The sequence below is a fragment of the Harpia harpyja genome, chromosome 1, assembly GCF_026419915.1.
Source record: "Harpia harpyja isolate bHarHar1 chromosome 1, bHarHar1 primary haplotype, whole genome shotgun sequence".
In the NCBI taxonomy this organism is placed as follows: domain Eukaryota; kingdom Metazoa; phylum Chordata; class Aves; order Accipitriformes; family Accipitridae; genus Harpia; species Harpia harpyja.
In genome coordinates, this window is record NC_068940.1 from 82,861,426 (window position 1) to 82,877,330 (window position 15,905).

Here is a 15,905-nt window from a genome sequence, read left to right on the forward strand (position 1 = left end):
AAAGTATTTAGGAGTCTTGTGCTGAATTTAGGATCTCTGTCAGCATGTGAGCGTGAACCCCTTTTCCTACAGAGCAATCGCCATGTGCCACATTACGTGTGTGTCAGATTTTCAGGAGAGGCAGAATTTAAGTGAAGTGTACTGATGGAGGTGCTTGCTTTTTTCATCCTAAAAATGGGACTTTATCAAGCAACTCTTTATCAAGTGCTCTATCTCTCAGGGAGAGCCTGTCTCACTGGTGGGGTGGCTTACCTAAGCAAAGCATTTTTTTCATTCTAAGTCAGAGCTGTGCTAAAGAGGAAGTGATGATCTAGTTGTTCAGCCTCACCATATCCTGTGTTCAGAATAATTTTCATTTCTACTTATCTGCAAATGTTAATGGAATGTCCACAAATATTTTCTTGGTTTCTATGGTAAGAGAAAGAGAGTGTGAAACTCTGTGTCAAAACCACTGCATCATCTGCATCATCCTGTGCTTTTCAGGAGAAGACCCTGACCACTAGAGGAGTCATCTGTGGCATTACTTGTGTGCAAACTGACATTTAGTACATTTTGATCCCTTTCAGGTTCACATTTTGAAACACAGACTTGCATATTATAAACCATAAAGGTTACTTGGTCACTTCTACAATTACACAGTAATGACAGAGTATATCAAAACAGCTCAACACAGATTACTTCCTCTCTGACTATAAAGCAATCAGGCATTTGCTGGAATTTAACTGTAAGACTTTGGAAATAATTTTTTTTTTAAGGGCTAAGTTTCCAAATTACTCAGAAGTAAAATCTCCCAGTCCCCTGTGTACGCATGCATGGAGCGTAGCAGGGTGCAAATGCTTGGGGAACTGTGCCAGTAAGTGGTCACGTGGGAGAAGCAGCTAACATGCTGTACGCTTCCGCAGCCTTCTGAAAACAGCACTGTTCCCCCTGAGCAAGCACCCGGGGACCAACCACGAGCTGCGACACTCCTCTCAGGAAAGGAGCAGCTGCCCTGTGCCGCATTTCCCTGGAAAAGGGACTTCAGTTTGGGGCATACTTTGTCAGAATTATTCAAACTGTCTCGCAACCATGCATCCCCCAACCCTTTGCCTATGAGAGTGCAGAACCATAATGTGGCAGGGCTGGTGGGATTGGGAAAAATAGAGTACCCTTTCACTCTGTGTGAGAAGAGCGGTGTGGATCTCAAACCAGGAATCATGATGTTTGGTGGTATTCCCGCAGATCAGAGATCACACAGCTCTTGCTCCTGACACTGCATCCAGCCATTGACAAACAATAATGGGTTCAAATTGTTATATCTAATTTCTCAAAGCACAGTTTCTTCAATAAGCTTTTCCACAGATGTACTGGGAGAATAAAAGTGCAGTTCAGTTTGAGAGGTATATCTGCATCAGGAAAAATATGTATGTGTTTTAGGAGGAATTCTCTCTGACTCAAATAGGGCAGCTCCAGTAAAAATCCCTGACCTTCAGTTACATTTGTCTTATTTCCCTAGAGTGAATCTCTGAATAAACTCTTCTGGTTTTTATAGAGGGAAATATTTTGGAAAAGCATCACTGGTATGGTACCAAATCAGGAATGAGACAAATGGAGTTAAATAATGCCCAACTTCCACACAGGAATCTGGTTCTGTGGACAGGTATCTGGAATTCTAGCTTGCCAGTGCAGTACTTTGCACTGCGTTATTGAACTGTTTCAAAGACAAATTTTATTAATAGAGATCAAAGTGTTTAAGAGGACTGTTAGCAAATATGACCACTTGTGCAAATATCCGTGAACCTCCCTTCAATAGCCATTCAGTAGTTCCAAAGGCTGTCAGGGCATGTAATGATTGTAATTAATGTTGTATTTGCTTTTGTTTCAGCTGGCTTTGACCAGCAAATTCAGCTGATTACTTCCATTGTTATTTTTGCTTAGAAGACAATTATACTGTTATCATTAAAAAACCCCACTCTTCTTACACATTTCTTTGTACTGGTCTTGAAATTCAGAACTCGCTATCCTAGTTAATATAATTTTTAAAGTTATTTTCATTCTTATCCTTGCACTTGTTTCTTTTCAGTGTTTTTGCTTTGTTTCATGCTCCTCCTGAATGCTGCATCTCCCACCTTTGTGTTTGCTGGAGAAAGAAACCAATAATTGTTAAGACCCTTCCTGCCCCCAGATTAACAGTCAGATGTTTAAATTATAGCACACACTAAGAAAATGTTGGTATTTAGCTGGTGATCTTGTGTTGTTATGGCTGGATTATAACTGTATTCAGGAGCAGGATACTCCTGTGTCTCTGAGATTATATTCTAGCAACATAGTAGCTCACGCAGGACTCTGAAGAAGCTCCTTGTGTTCTTCTGTAAATATACTGAAGATACAGTCAGCCTCATCTGTATTTGGTCTACTTGTGGGAAACAAAAGGATAAATATAAACTGTCCCATCTCTGTTGTGGGTCCAATGTGGAGGACTCATCAAAGTACATCAGTGGAGCAGTGCCAGTAAAATTCCCACTGGGTCTCTACAACATGTTGCGACATGACCACCAGGACAAGAACAGCCTAAAAGCAGACGCTTTATGTGGCATATGTCCCTGGGAAAGAGTGTATCATTTGAAAATAAATTGTGAGAGAAGTTAGTGCTGGTCTACCAGCAGCACGTGGGCAGAGACAGTCACACAACTATAAAGGTCAGGAATCTGCCAAGGATCCCTGTGCTGTTTTGCTCAGTTGAAAACTGACTGTTTAAGGTACCTCTGTGTGTGAGGAAACTGCAGTGGACAGCACTGAATGCCTTTGGTAAGGGACAGCTTTGGGGAGGGTTTGACTTAATCTGTATCCAACTGATTAAAAAAAAAAATTGTGTATTTTCTTCAGTTTCTTCAGAGAGAACTTTTGAGACAGGTCAGACATGTTTACCCAGCTTGGTCCATACACTTGAGCTAACCCCATTTCTTTTACAAAAAATAGTACATAAACTATGAAGAGCTTAGGACAGACATGGGTTACAGGTTTTCATTTGTTCTATGGGTAAACCCACAGTATTCCTTCACTTATTTGCTTCCAGTTTGGCTCTGGTGACTACATCTAAGGGGTCTACAAAAGTTGTTCAAAAAAGGAGGCCTTGTTCAATAGACTAACGTTTGCCCTATGGAGAGTCCAAATCTCCACTGGAAAGTGTTTGGGCTCTGTAAGTTGCAAAAGCTTCAAAGAGTTGTTCTGGTAGTGTGCTGTGATACTGTTGTTTTACACCAATGCTGTACTCTGATACGGTATTTTTGTTGTACCCTGAACTGCACTGTTCTTCACAAGAAGTGGTCTCATTTCTCGACTCATCATCACTGCAGCTATCCATACTGAGATTTCCCATACAGGACCCTTTTCTACGCACTGGCCAAACCAGTTTGCCCTAACCTGTGAGATTTTACAATTTGGATTATACTAAATGGGAGCTGTATACACAACACTTACAAAGTTGTAATTCTGTAGCTGAGCTGTCTCTTATGTTCCTTTTTGTTTTACAGGTTGTTACTTTGTGGTATAGAGCTCCTGAAGTTTTGCTTCAGTCCAGCTATGCAACACCAGTTGATCTTTGGAGTGTTGGCTGCATATTTGCAGAAATGTTCCGCCGAAAGTAAGAAATACAGTTTTATTTTCTTCATGTTTTTCATATGAAATTTGAAAAAATGTGCAGTAATGTCTGGCACAATACACTGGATCATGTTTATATTGGAAAGGCCTGATAGGATGTTTTATTTGCAGCGCAAAACGTAAATACCCATTGTGAATTCATGCTTGTTGCCATCTTGGAGTCTTTCTTTTTTTGATGGGAGTCTGCCTCAGCTCTTGGTAAAGCCTGTATGAGCATTGTTGTATTCCTGTTACACCTGAATCCAAATGCAGATAAAAGTGGGCTAGAGAGGCTGTTGATCAATTTGAGTAAAGCTGGACTCTGGAAAGGATTTACCCTGAGGAAGGCAGGGCATGGTGGTCAGCAGAGTCTTCTTGCTCTGGGGTTCATGCATTGGAGCATCAGATGTTAGCTTGTAGTCCCCTCTTGGCACATTTGAGATCTCAGAAGTCACTGTAAAGTTGATTTCTAGAGGTAGGAAACAGAGGTAGGATTTTTTTAAGAATAAACTATTTAGCCTGAGTGTAGGGTAACAGAGATGTTAAATGTAGTCCAAAAAAAAGGTAAAAGACTTTTTTTTTGGCTGGTTCATTTAAATTGGCTATCAGAACTATCTTGTTACAAAATATTACAGCTGGATGCAGATGAGTTGTGAATGCGAGAGGAACACTTGTGTACTGATCTTTCCCCATGGAAGGACACTAATATGGAGGTTGTACCATATAGGGTGTGGAGAGGAACAAAGCCCCAAGAACCTTAACAAGGTAAAACTGTCTCAATATTAACCCAATCACATACATTTTGGTTGAGCTTACTGCAAAAAGTGAATATTGTCATCACCTGGGTGATCACCATGTAGAAACTGTATAGCATTTTGTAACACCCACTGTGAAATCAAAGAATATACATAAAGAAAACATGAAAGAAAATGACACACTGGGCAGCGTAAAAAGCAAAATCAGTATAATTTACAAGAAGAAGCCATGCTGCAAGGGCCTTGAGAAACAACTATTTAATTTATACAATGTGAAGTTCAAAATACTAGTTGAAGTCTTGCAAAATAACTTTGGGATTCTACTACTTCTTAATGTTAGTATATGGAAAAATCATTTTTCTTGGGCTTCCTGCCTGGTCAAACGGCCTGGGTAGAATTATTATACTCCACCCTCTCTGTCTCTGACTCAGAAATGAGGTCAGAAAATGAGAAAAAAAGAGAATGTGGATTTTAGGAGTATCAATTAAACCCTCCATGGCAAAGTTTTGAAGATTTAGTCTTATCCCATTTACTGCCAGGTTCACAATAGCATTAAGCCATTGATATTTTTTCTGATTTAAATAGCAGAGTCAACAACTTCATTTTAGCATCTGCAATAAGAGTGATAGAGGACAAACAATTGAACACAGAACTTTGTTACGTGCTCGAAACTCTCATTTTTTTCTCATTTAATTTGCAGTCTTCTGACAGATAAGAAATATTGCCATATGCAAGCACCACCAATTTAATTTTATTTTTCCTTTTATGATGTATGAGCCTCACTGACTCTCCAAATCCAACACAGTACATTGAGTTAGGGACAGTTTAATTTTCTACTTGTTTACAAATACAAATATTACATTAATATTACAAAATCAGAGGTTTGGGGGTTTTTTTAATGAAAATGAGATCTGACTTGAAGCAGAGTTTGATAAAACCAGGACTTCTATTATTCTTGCCAAATGCAGGGTCAGTCTGACATTCTCAGTCCTAAATTTGGGAAACTGTCAAAAACTGTAGAGGTCAGGAATCTGCCAAGTCTGTATGTACTATGTTGTTTCATTGGAAACAATATGACTTTCGCATACTTCAGTATACAAGCATGATTCAGAAGACTAATCTCAAGGCTCATTGCCATAAAGCTACAATGAACAGCACTGAATGCTATCTCCATGGACTGTTGTATTGGGTTAATGTTGCAATACTCTCTGTATGATATATGTTGTCTTTCTGATTCTCCTGATGGATTGCAAAAGAAAACCCATGTTACTGTGACCTTGATAGCAATAAACCATAAAATTTTGCAAACTCCATGGATTATTTCCAAAAGATTGAATAAATGCAACAGCTATTTCTGCTGGAAAATGGTAGTGCTCTTGGGTAATCACCAATCTGCATTTCCACTGGTGCTGATAGGATAAGAGTACAAGAATGCAGCTAAAGCGTAGAAGTAGATGTTGGTTTGACATTAAGACAACCTTTTCTTTTTAGTGTCTTACTGGGTACACACTTGTTGCCTTCTTTCCCTACTCTTTTTTGCTTTCTCTTTGAAAGATTTTAAAGCTCTATCAGTTTTAAGAAATGTATTGAGACTCCTCTGAGCTTTTTTACATCATGGAGACTTCACTGGAACGGGTTTCAAAATAAAACACTACACAGAATCACAAAACATATCAGAATGCTGTTTATGCCAAGAAGACATCTGACATTTTGAGTTTGCTAGAATATAGCTTTGTAGGCTGTTACAAACACAGTCAGGTTGCTGTAGGTTTGGACAAGTATAGGAGAGAGGGGAGTGCTATATGAATGGTCCAGTCCCTATGTTACAGCTTGCTATGTCTAAATGGAAGGCACCTCATTTAATTTATATCACCCTTAATCCAAAACAGTTTAAGACAAATGCAAACAAAGTATTTGTTTAAGAAATAGTTTTGAAATACACAAAAGTGTATAAAGGAATCATAGACACAAAAAATAAAATAAATATATCTCTGTCTAGATACACCTAGAGTAAATTTGAACATCTCTCTCATCTTGGCTGATTCAGCTAAACAAATGACACTTCTCAGCTGAGGACTCTGGTCCTCCTGCAATCTGAGGTTTGTATAAAGTCATAGCTATATTTAAAACATGGACATTTTAATTATGGTGCAGATTTGTAGGCCTCTGCATACATGAATGCACAAAGGTTGTATCCTGAAAACCCTCACACAGGTTCCCAAGGATCCTGCTCTACTTACAGATCAGCAATAAATTGCTCAGTAGTCAGGTATACGTGTTATGTATGCAGAAACTATTCTGCTTTGTGCATCTTTTTCTGTCCATGTGCACTGCTGATGAGAGCACCCACAAATAAAGCATTACTTGAAAATTTCCTTATGTGGTAGTTTCAGTTTTTAAATTTCCTAATTAAGTAGGTTGCAGTGACTTCTAAACACGTTTCGATGGACTGTCCTTATATAACTTAAGTGTAAACATATTTGTCACAGTGACTGTTTTCTTTGTGATTTAAAAGATATGGTGTATTGATAATAATAACCAGTAAGGAAAATTGTAAAGTATGCTATGGCTTGTTACCATATCACAGAATCCTTCAGAGATACAGCTGGCAGGACTGATAGGGGTCCAATGGCATGGGGGCATCATTTGATACAGCAAGAAGATTAGAAATTTTTTTTTTATGTTTAAGTAAAAATAAGGATTACTTGCAAAAAGGTTTCACTCTTGAGGCTGAGCATTTTCCTGGCCAGAAGGAAAGGGCCTTGTACCTCCTACATAGTGAACAACTCATTATAGAGAAAGGCAAACATGGGAGTAGCATCCACTTCTGTCTGGATACATGAAACTCTTCCAGCTGGCCCAAGGACTGCTGGCAGCTCCAAAGCAGGAAGCCATGACCAGTGTTTTAGGGAAGAAGGGACTGTCTCTCTTCTTGCTTGTAATACTTAATCAAGGTGAATGATTGTGAGAGGGGCAGAAGACTGGAATCTGAATCTGGGTGAAATGATCTATAAAAGAAAGCAGGGATCACCAGTCTTGGACTCTCTTCTGAGTAGGCAGTCTTGAGAAAAAATGTCAAAATGTTTCAATGCGTAGTTCTTAGTGCATCTATATATGCCCAGTCTTCAAAACCACAATCCTATATGATTGCAATCCTGCACCACTAAGGTGTTAGTAGGTGTGTATGTGAGACTGAGTCAGATATCTATATAATAATTCCAGCTAGGCAAGTTTAACTATAATACTGCAGAAGCAACTGAGCTTGTCTTCCTTTGTAGTAAATATAGAGCTAAAAATCATCAGAAGAGACCATCAGTTTTTGTAGCCTACCTTATCTTTACAGCCCAGTACAGCTGAGGAAGTCATACATTTGAGAGTGGCCAGTGTTGTGACTGCATGTGCAATCTTCACAAACATTACAGGTACCAATTCAAACCCAAAACTTGAAAGATGGTCTTCTCCCAAAAACCATTTCCACCTCCTCAAACCGAAAGTAAAACAGTATTATCTCAGTGCGCCAAGCTTCATCCAGCCAAGAGGGAAATTAATTCCATGCACATGGGCTTCTTACTGAGACTGTTCATGCACCAGCTCCATGGTGTTTTAATCAGCCTGCTGTTGCTAAGATCATCAGTCCCAGAATTTCATAAGCCACAAGATTGGCACAAATAGCATGAGGTTATTATTTATTCATTTTTAAATATTAAATCATGGTTTTAACAGTTGTCTCATTTTTCAGCTTCCTCTGACAGGTCCTAATAGATGTGATACAGTTATTGCATTACCAACCATGCTTGAAAATTGTAGCAGCAGCAGAGAGACATGGGACTCTACTAAATACCTATGATGGGACAAGTTCCCTGGTGGGCACAAACAATAGGCAGAGGGAAGCAAGCTATAGGCATATAAGTTATCTTCCAATGGTATAAATTTGTCCTATTAGGGGCGTTACATCATTGTGTGTAGAAAAGCCATGAGCCCAAGACTTTTTTGCTCTAGGTAATGTATACAGATGTGATAAAATCAAAGCTTAGAGCCTTGTCTGGTGATCAGGCTTTGATGTGAGCACTGGGTTTGGGACCTACCGGCTGCCTTTAATCATAAAACATTTAACAGGTTTAAAAAAACTAGCAATATACACATATTCATTCTTAGATACAAAGTCTTACAGTATAGAGTAATTGTAAAGCATCTTACACACTAAATTATAGTAAATCTTTATTTCCCTTTCCAAACAAGCCATAGGTTATTAGTAGAGTTTGAAATGCAACCGTCAGATCCATTGCATGTACTTTTTCTGTGTTGACTTCAGAACCAGGTGCTAGGATAATTCTGTGGAAGAAGACGAGGCACCCACCTGCCTCTGGATTCCACTTCTACTTGTGAGCAAGGGAAGAGCAGTCAGCTCTGCAGCTTAAGTTTCAATTAATGCCTTGTGGGATAAATACGGTCAAGTGGTTGCAGAAGAAAATAGCCAAGTGTAACAGGAACAACTGTTTTTAAGCTGTCTCCAAAACCTGAAGATGGAACTTCTATCACTGAGTGAAAAGAATAACTCTTTTTAGCTGGATCCTGTAGTAAAGTGTTGGCTTCACTGAAATCATTGCTGAAATTAACCCTGACTTCAGAGGGGATTGTAACCTCTAGAAACAATTCAGTCCGACAGAGTGGCACAAAGAGTGGCAGAGCTAATCTCTGTTAATGTGCATAGTATAGAACTTAGTTGGAGCGATCTCTGTAAAAGACAGTGTTGCAGACTGGCAAGGAGGAGAGTATATTGCATAGCTTTGTCCCAGCTTCCATTCCTTGCACTTCTTTCAGTGATCCTGAACAAGCTTTCAGTTGTCTTATCTGTGAAATAAACCTTGACAGGTAACTCCCCAGGACTGTGAGACTTTCATTCAAAATAAGGGTCGCAGTGTATATGGGAGATATGAAGAACTGTCACTTGAAGAGCTGAGGCTGGAATTCACAGTGTCTCTCTTCTGGTCTTTATGAGACTATGTAGCCCAAGGAAAAGAGGGTGTTCAAGCTAAATTTGTAAGAATTTAAGCCGCTCTGCTAGTATGATTGTTGTTATCTGTCTGCTAAAATATCACACACACACAAATAAAAAGGTAGCTTCAAAGGAAAACAGTCCATGAGTATGTGAGCTACTGTATGCATGTCCTTACCCAGAGAAGGAGGTACACACTCCCATTTGTTACCAGTAGGCAACAAAATGATAACTCATAACAGAGCCTGCAGGTTCTGTGGTGCTTTGAATGAGACAGGCAGCTTTTATGGCAGAAGAGATCTCCAGTCCAGTTCATCACTGAGTCTGTTCTTCTAACTAGCATCAGTTTCATCATGCACCCATATGGTCTGAATTAGCTGTTCCTATAGGTGCTACTCTCTCACAGGTGTAGTCTTTTAAGGTTGCACTTTGAAAAAATTAGGTATACTTCTGGCAACATACGTTTAACAGCAGAACCACAGGTTCTCAACTGCCTAAGCATGTTCTTCATCCGGAGAATGAAGTAGAGAGGACAGTGGGCTTTGGGGAAAGTGATTCACAGAAATTCTGCTATTGCAGAGAATTGCTTGGAAATTTGAAGTACTGTGTCCTTTCCTCCAGACATATCCTGGGTTAGTCATTCCTTGTGATGAGTTGCTTTGCTGTTGAATGGTCTTTAGGAACAGAAAATGAATCTGTAACTTTGCAAATGCATACCTGGCAGGAGGATTTATATGTACTAAGTGACCCTCTCTTCAAATTAAGTTAACAGTATGTCATCACTTAAAAATGTTTTCCATTAATATTATTAAATTATCCAAAGCACTGAGGGAGCAGAAACATTTGTTGAAAGCCTGTAATCAACAGTAAAGTATCATATACTGGAACATTAGCAGCAAAATACTATGCAACTTAATATGGAGCTTGTTTTTCTAAGTACAGTACATATTCTTGCCATAGCCCAAGCGCATCAGTGCAGGCAAAGATGTGACTGAAAATACTTTTGTTTGGACAGGACCAGAAGAGAGAGACCACATATTCATACAACATGCCATAAAAGAAACTCTGTCTCAAACTGAAATCAGTGGATAAACTTAGCATGATTTATGTAGGGTAGGAAATCATGGAAAAATCACCAGGGTTTCTGTAGGGAAGGATTATATTCCTTGTCTTTTTAAAATGGTCTTTATTGAGAGTTGTTTTGCACACTGTTGCGAATTGTGACCAACCCGGGTTTTTAACTTCTTGCTACGTGTATGGATATTGCAGGTGATATCCTGGTCATGCTGAACACAAGAGAAAGAAAGGCAACTCTGACTGATAGTAGTGAAGACTTCAGTTTGGTTTTACTGTTCTGCACATACAAGAATAGTACTGTGAGCAGAGTCTGAAAAGAGACTCTAAAGATAATAAAGAGACTCTAAAATATGAATACTGCGATGTAAGTAATTGTGAGGCATACTTCTATGACACGGCTTTGTCTCGTTTCAGATGCATTTTAATTCTTTGTCAGTTATTTTCCTGTGCTTCAGCATACCTGATCATTCAGTCCTCACTGTTTTAAGTGGGCACTGTAGCTATGCAGCAGTAAGAATATTTTGCTTTGCCTACTAGATCCTGTATTTCTCCATACAGTAAAGTTTCTACCTATTTTCAGCTGTTAGCTTAACCTTCCCTTTTTGTGCTCTGTTCTCTTATTTTCAACACATTTCTGAAATGCCTTTCAAAAGCAGAGAGAAAAGAGAGCTGTAATATATTTTCAAATCTTCTTTATGTTGGAAAGAAGAGAGAAATAAAGGGAGCAGGAGAGGAATCCGTGAAAGAAAAAAAAAAAAAAAAAGGATGTATAAGTAGATATTGGGAGGGAAGGTATAATAAAACCAAGACAGTACAGACATCTAAGCAAGAAGCAACAGCCATGAATGCTGCTTATAAGTTGGGTTTTCCATATAAACTGGCAAACAACTTAAATGTGGTTTAAGAGAGAACTGTTCTCTTTATCATGCAGCAATTTTAAACACAGACTTTGCAATCATATTATCTGGTGTTTTCCATTGAACCTTAAACCAACATATGTAGTGGACCAAGAGCTTGAAAGTGTAATCATTCATTTGTCTCTGCTCACAGTTATATTTTGGTAGCAGGAAAATTAAAACAACAACTTTTTTTTCCTTTTCTGTTTTGTCTTTGTTTTAACAAGCAAAGGTGGATATTGCAGCTTAGAACTGTAAAAGCTACACAGCTTGATTTGCAACCTTTGAACCAAGGTACTGTACAGTTCTGGCCTGAGTTTGTTTTTGCCATTTTTGGAAATTATCTTGTTTTGTTACAAGAATGATTTAAGTTGTAAGTGCCATAAAAGTTCACCACAGTCCAGACCAACTGTACTGGGAGAAGGTTCGTTGCTTGGAAAGATCTTGTCAGCATTCAAAATTCTGTGCTTTGCACTTTTCCTCCTTTATTCTTCTGCCATTCATGTGCATATGGGTGTGTGGGAGGCTGATGGTTTTTCCAAACCAGACCTAATAAAATAGGATTTTTTCTTCCTCCCCAGATAAGTGGACAGCCTATTACAAAGATTTTTTTCAAGTATTTTTTAAGTTGAATGGACCCAAGCCACAATTTAGCTTAGTGACCTTAGTGATCTGATGGAACAACAATGACATTTTGCTTCAAACTTAACTAACAAAGGCAGGCAGAAGACTGCACTTGTTCATGTTATTCCAGTTTTCAGATAAGCAGGATTGTTTTCCATTTAATCTGACCTCCGAGGCAGAACTCTCATTGGCTTTGCGCAGAGGACAAATGCACATTAATGGAGAGAAGGGCAAACAGTCAGAATTATACCACTAATTATCGAGTACGAAATGGATATGAGTTTCCAAGACAGCATCACGCCATTAAAAGTAAAATACCTTGGGTTTTGGCTCACTTTTTCCCTCAAGCCTTTTCTAGCTGATATCTTTCTAAGTGCCTACAGTTGGGCTGATTGATAGCCGTTAGTCAAATCCAGTAACTGTATCACTCTGTGGTTGGAGATGAGTGGTAAGTGAGTGCCAGGCCATTCACTTGTGGTTTTCCTTCTAGCTTCCAGCTGTGCCAGGCTTTCAGTCAGAGGAATAGATCTGTTGGTAAGGGAAACCGTTGATAAACCATAGAAACCAAAAACTGTCACTACCCATGGCAAAAAAAACAGAAGGGAACCTTGAGGCAGGGGTAAGAAGACCCACAGAAACGGTGTTAGCTGACCAAGTTTAATTTGACTATTAAGTTCAGGTATGGGGTCACATCAGGCCAGGCAGTGGCCAAGGGACTGGGGCCGGATGGCTCTGGGCTGGCAGCCGGCAGCTGCACACAGCTCAAGCCCAGCAGGAGCTCATGAGAGATCTCCCCTCCTGGAAAGCTTCCCGTAGCTTCTTCACGTGCAGGTGGCACAGCACTCGTCTGAAATCCCCCTGAACATGTCATCCTTAAAAAAATATACATTCCTTAGAGGGGTGATATTCCAGTCTGTGACAATCTGGATTAGCCTAGCCAGAGGTCAGAGGAAAAGACCTTGTGGCTAGGAGAAAGACCACAACATGTCAGTCATGATGTAGATATTTGTAAGTCCTTGATATTAACATTGTAGCGTTTGTAATGGACATTTGGAAATGCAGCTGGCAGCAGAAATGCCTGGGTCCCTTGTGCTAAGCTGTGCTCAGCACAGCTGCCAGCCAGTCTTTGTGAAGGTGCACCACCTTTGTGTCTTCTGGAGCATCTCAAAGGCAAGTTCAGTCCTGGGATAAGCTAGAGAAGCCTGAGGGCTGCTTTGATGGTATCCCCAGCTGCAGATGGCTTTCAGCGGTCACTCCACCAGCCGGAGGAGAGAAGCAGAGCAATGTTACCCATGCCCCTTCCTCTCCAGCCCAGAGAGGGATAGCCAGCTGTACACTGCCCAAAGACTTTCCTTTTGAAAGGGTCTCCTGGCTCTTTCACACAGCTTCCCTCTTCAGGAACTTGGCTGAGAAAGGCTTTGCTTTTTGCCTAGAGTTTGGCTGCGGGAAGCTCTGTGTACTTTTGTTTGACTCGTAATAGAACCAAACATTGTTTTTATTTACTTTTCTCTTTCGTAAGAAAATGGCTACAAAAAGGTATTTAAACTCCAAGTGGGTGTACGGGATCCTTTCCTGGACACTGGTGCACTCGGAGAGGTGGGAGAAAGACTAGATTTTAACTGTGGCTCATGTTGCTGAGCTCCCAAGTGTGGGTTTTTTTCCAAATTGTCTAGTCAGAAATTTTGATCTGGGCAGCTTTACTGTTTTCTGTATTTGATTGTCTGGAAAATAAATCTAATAATTAGCTACCATTGGTCAGTCGTAAAAACAGTATGTAATAGTTCAGAAGTATATAGGACAAATCTGTCCCACATTTGTGTTTTCTTTTCAACAGCTTCGCGCTAGCACTTCTCCATATGTATGTGCTCACCAAAGCTATTAGATGTTCTTTACACCTAAAGAAAATGATGAATCTGCATGAGAGAAGTGGAAAGTGCACCTAAAGGAACAAGCAACAGCAGGAGTTTAAAAAAGGCTAAGGACAGCAGAGCAAAACGTAACAGCATTCTGAAACATTGTACTATTTTGTACCAAGTATATAATTGGCTGTGAGAGGAGAGCTCAAAATGTCAAAGAGAAAGCAAAAGGAAGTTTGATATTTAGATTTCTGGAAAACCATTTCTCCAAGGGAACTGCAGTGCCCAGAGGCAGCTCCCCGCTGCCTTTGTGGAAAAGCTTACCTATGCTGCAGGGTTCAGACCACTGCAGAGAACTTGCCAGCTGGTCTGGGAGTCTGTGCTTTGGCTGCAGTTGCAGATGTCAAAGACCTAGATAGAGTCCTAATTTGGGGAGGAAGGGAGGTGGCCCCAGCCTCTCCTGCATGTGCATGCTGACTGCCACAGAGCCACACACATGGTACCCTCACATAGCTGGAGCCACCTTTGCCATCAGTCCTCAGGGTCCTGCTGTTGGCTGTGTACTAAAAAATAGAGAAGGGGCATGGCAGGATACAGCTCACACGAGTTCCTGTCCCTTCTTACTTTGAAGCCACAGTTTGCCTTGTGATATGAATACATGTGTTGCCTTGCTTCTAATTTTTGTTTGCACAATGCCTGTGGCACTGCCGTCACATTCACTTGCATGCTCTGCTTGACCTGCCGACACACTGGCCTTGTACAAATGAGTCCATGTGAGACACAGCCACCATGGTACACTGACTCTGCTAGAGACAGAGCCAGGATTTGACAAGTCGAGAGCTCTTGATGTCAGCATGTGACATGCCTGGCTGCCCTCTTATGCTGGCAGCATGCTTCATTTTGCAGTCTTTGAGGAAACGGCAGTCTGGCTATGCGTGGTCAAACCATATGACTTCTTCCAGAAACTCATGCATAATGTGCTCTGCTTTCCTTTTATAGATGCACTGAATGCATACCGTCCGGAAGCAACTCTAAGACAATCTCTGATGCAGTGTTTCTTCTTTTACTTAAATGTTCTCCATATTCATAGCTTCTCTCCTAATGTATCCAGGTTTGTCAGTAATAAGTGCTTTTGGTATATAGACATTTGTCAATTAAGAATTTCATCCAAGGGATTACTTCATTTCCACTCATTTATTCTACTGAGCTGGAGTAAATTGGCATGAAGATTCAGTTTCTATTGATTTTGACCAAGTCTGAATCAGTTACCTGAAGATAAATGACTCAATCAGCTATATCATCCAGAATTTGACCAACTATAGTGAATTATCAGATCATTTTTTATTAGATTATGTCCATGAAACAGGTTTTATTATTATGCCAGTACAGTATACACACTGTTCTATACAACAGAATAATTTTTTAAGTGCTCTTTAAATCCAAATAATTGGACTGCAAGCCTTCAACATCTAAAGAAGTATACGTAGCAAGAGATTTTTCAGTAATGTTCATATCCATAGCTGTTAAATTAAGCCTGTTTGGCAGTGATGAATCATACTCTGCTGCTGTAAGAATGAAGATACTCAGTTACAACTAGATCTAGTCAGACCATTAGCAATGAAAGAGTGTATGTACAAAGTCAGAACTGTATCCTAGCTGAGTGTCCTACCCTGTGAGGCACAGAAACAGGCTTGCTTGCTTCTCTCCTGCCTTGGAATCAGTTTTCCTTTTCTGGAAAGTAATTGCAAAAGGAGAGGTAGGTGTTGCTTATCTAGATCTTTTAAGAGTTTGATGGTGAGGGCACTTTGCTGGAAAGTGAGAGCAGAGTTTAAAGAGGGCCCAGACTTTTTGGAAAACTCTATTTTTGGCAGACACTCCAGCCACAACTGTGTGAAAAGCAAGGCATAAAATGGCTTACCATGGAAGGAAGCTTTTAGTCGGTTATTCACTTACTCCAGAAGAGGATTCTGTATTTTTTAGTTCTGAGCAACTCAGATTTTTTTTCAGAAATGACAGCCAACGCCATCTGGATCTTGGGGAACCTAGGACATGAAGGTGATGAACAACCTGGTGATGTGGAGAC

General features: G+C 40.0%; 1 protein-coding gene across 2 annotated transcripts in view; it reads left to right on the plus strand.

Annotated features, from left to right (window-relative positions):
• CDK6 (cyclin dependent kinase 6) overlaps positions 1-15,905 on the plus strand; it is a 140,902-nt gene that overhangs the window by 93,773 nt on the left and 31,224 nt on the right. For both annotated transcript variants that reach the window (XM_052802164.1, XM_052802175.1), the window contains exon 5: positions 3,513-3,622. In XM_052802164.1, coding sequence (XP_052658124.1) covers positions 3,513-3,622 — 110 coding nt within the window. The remainder of the gene's footprint in view (positions 1-3,512; positions 3,623-15,905) is intronic.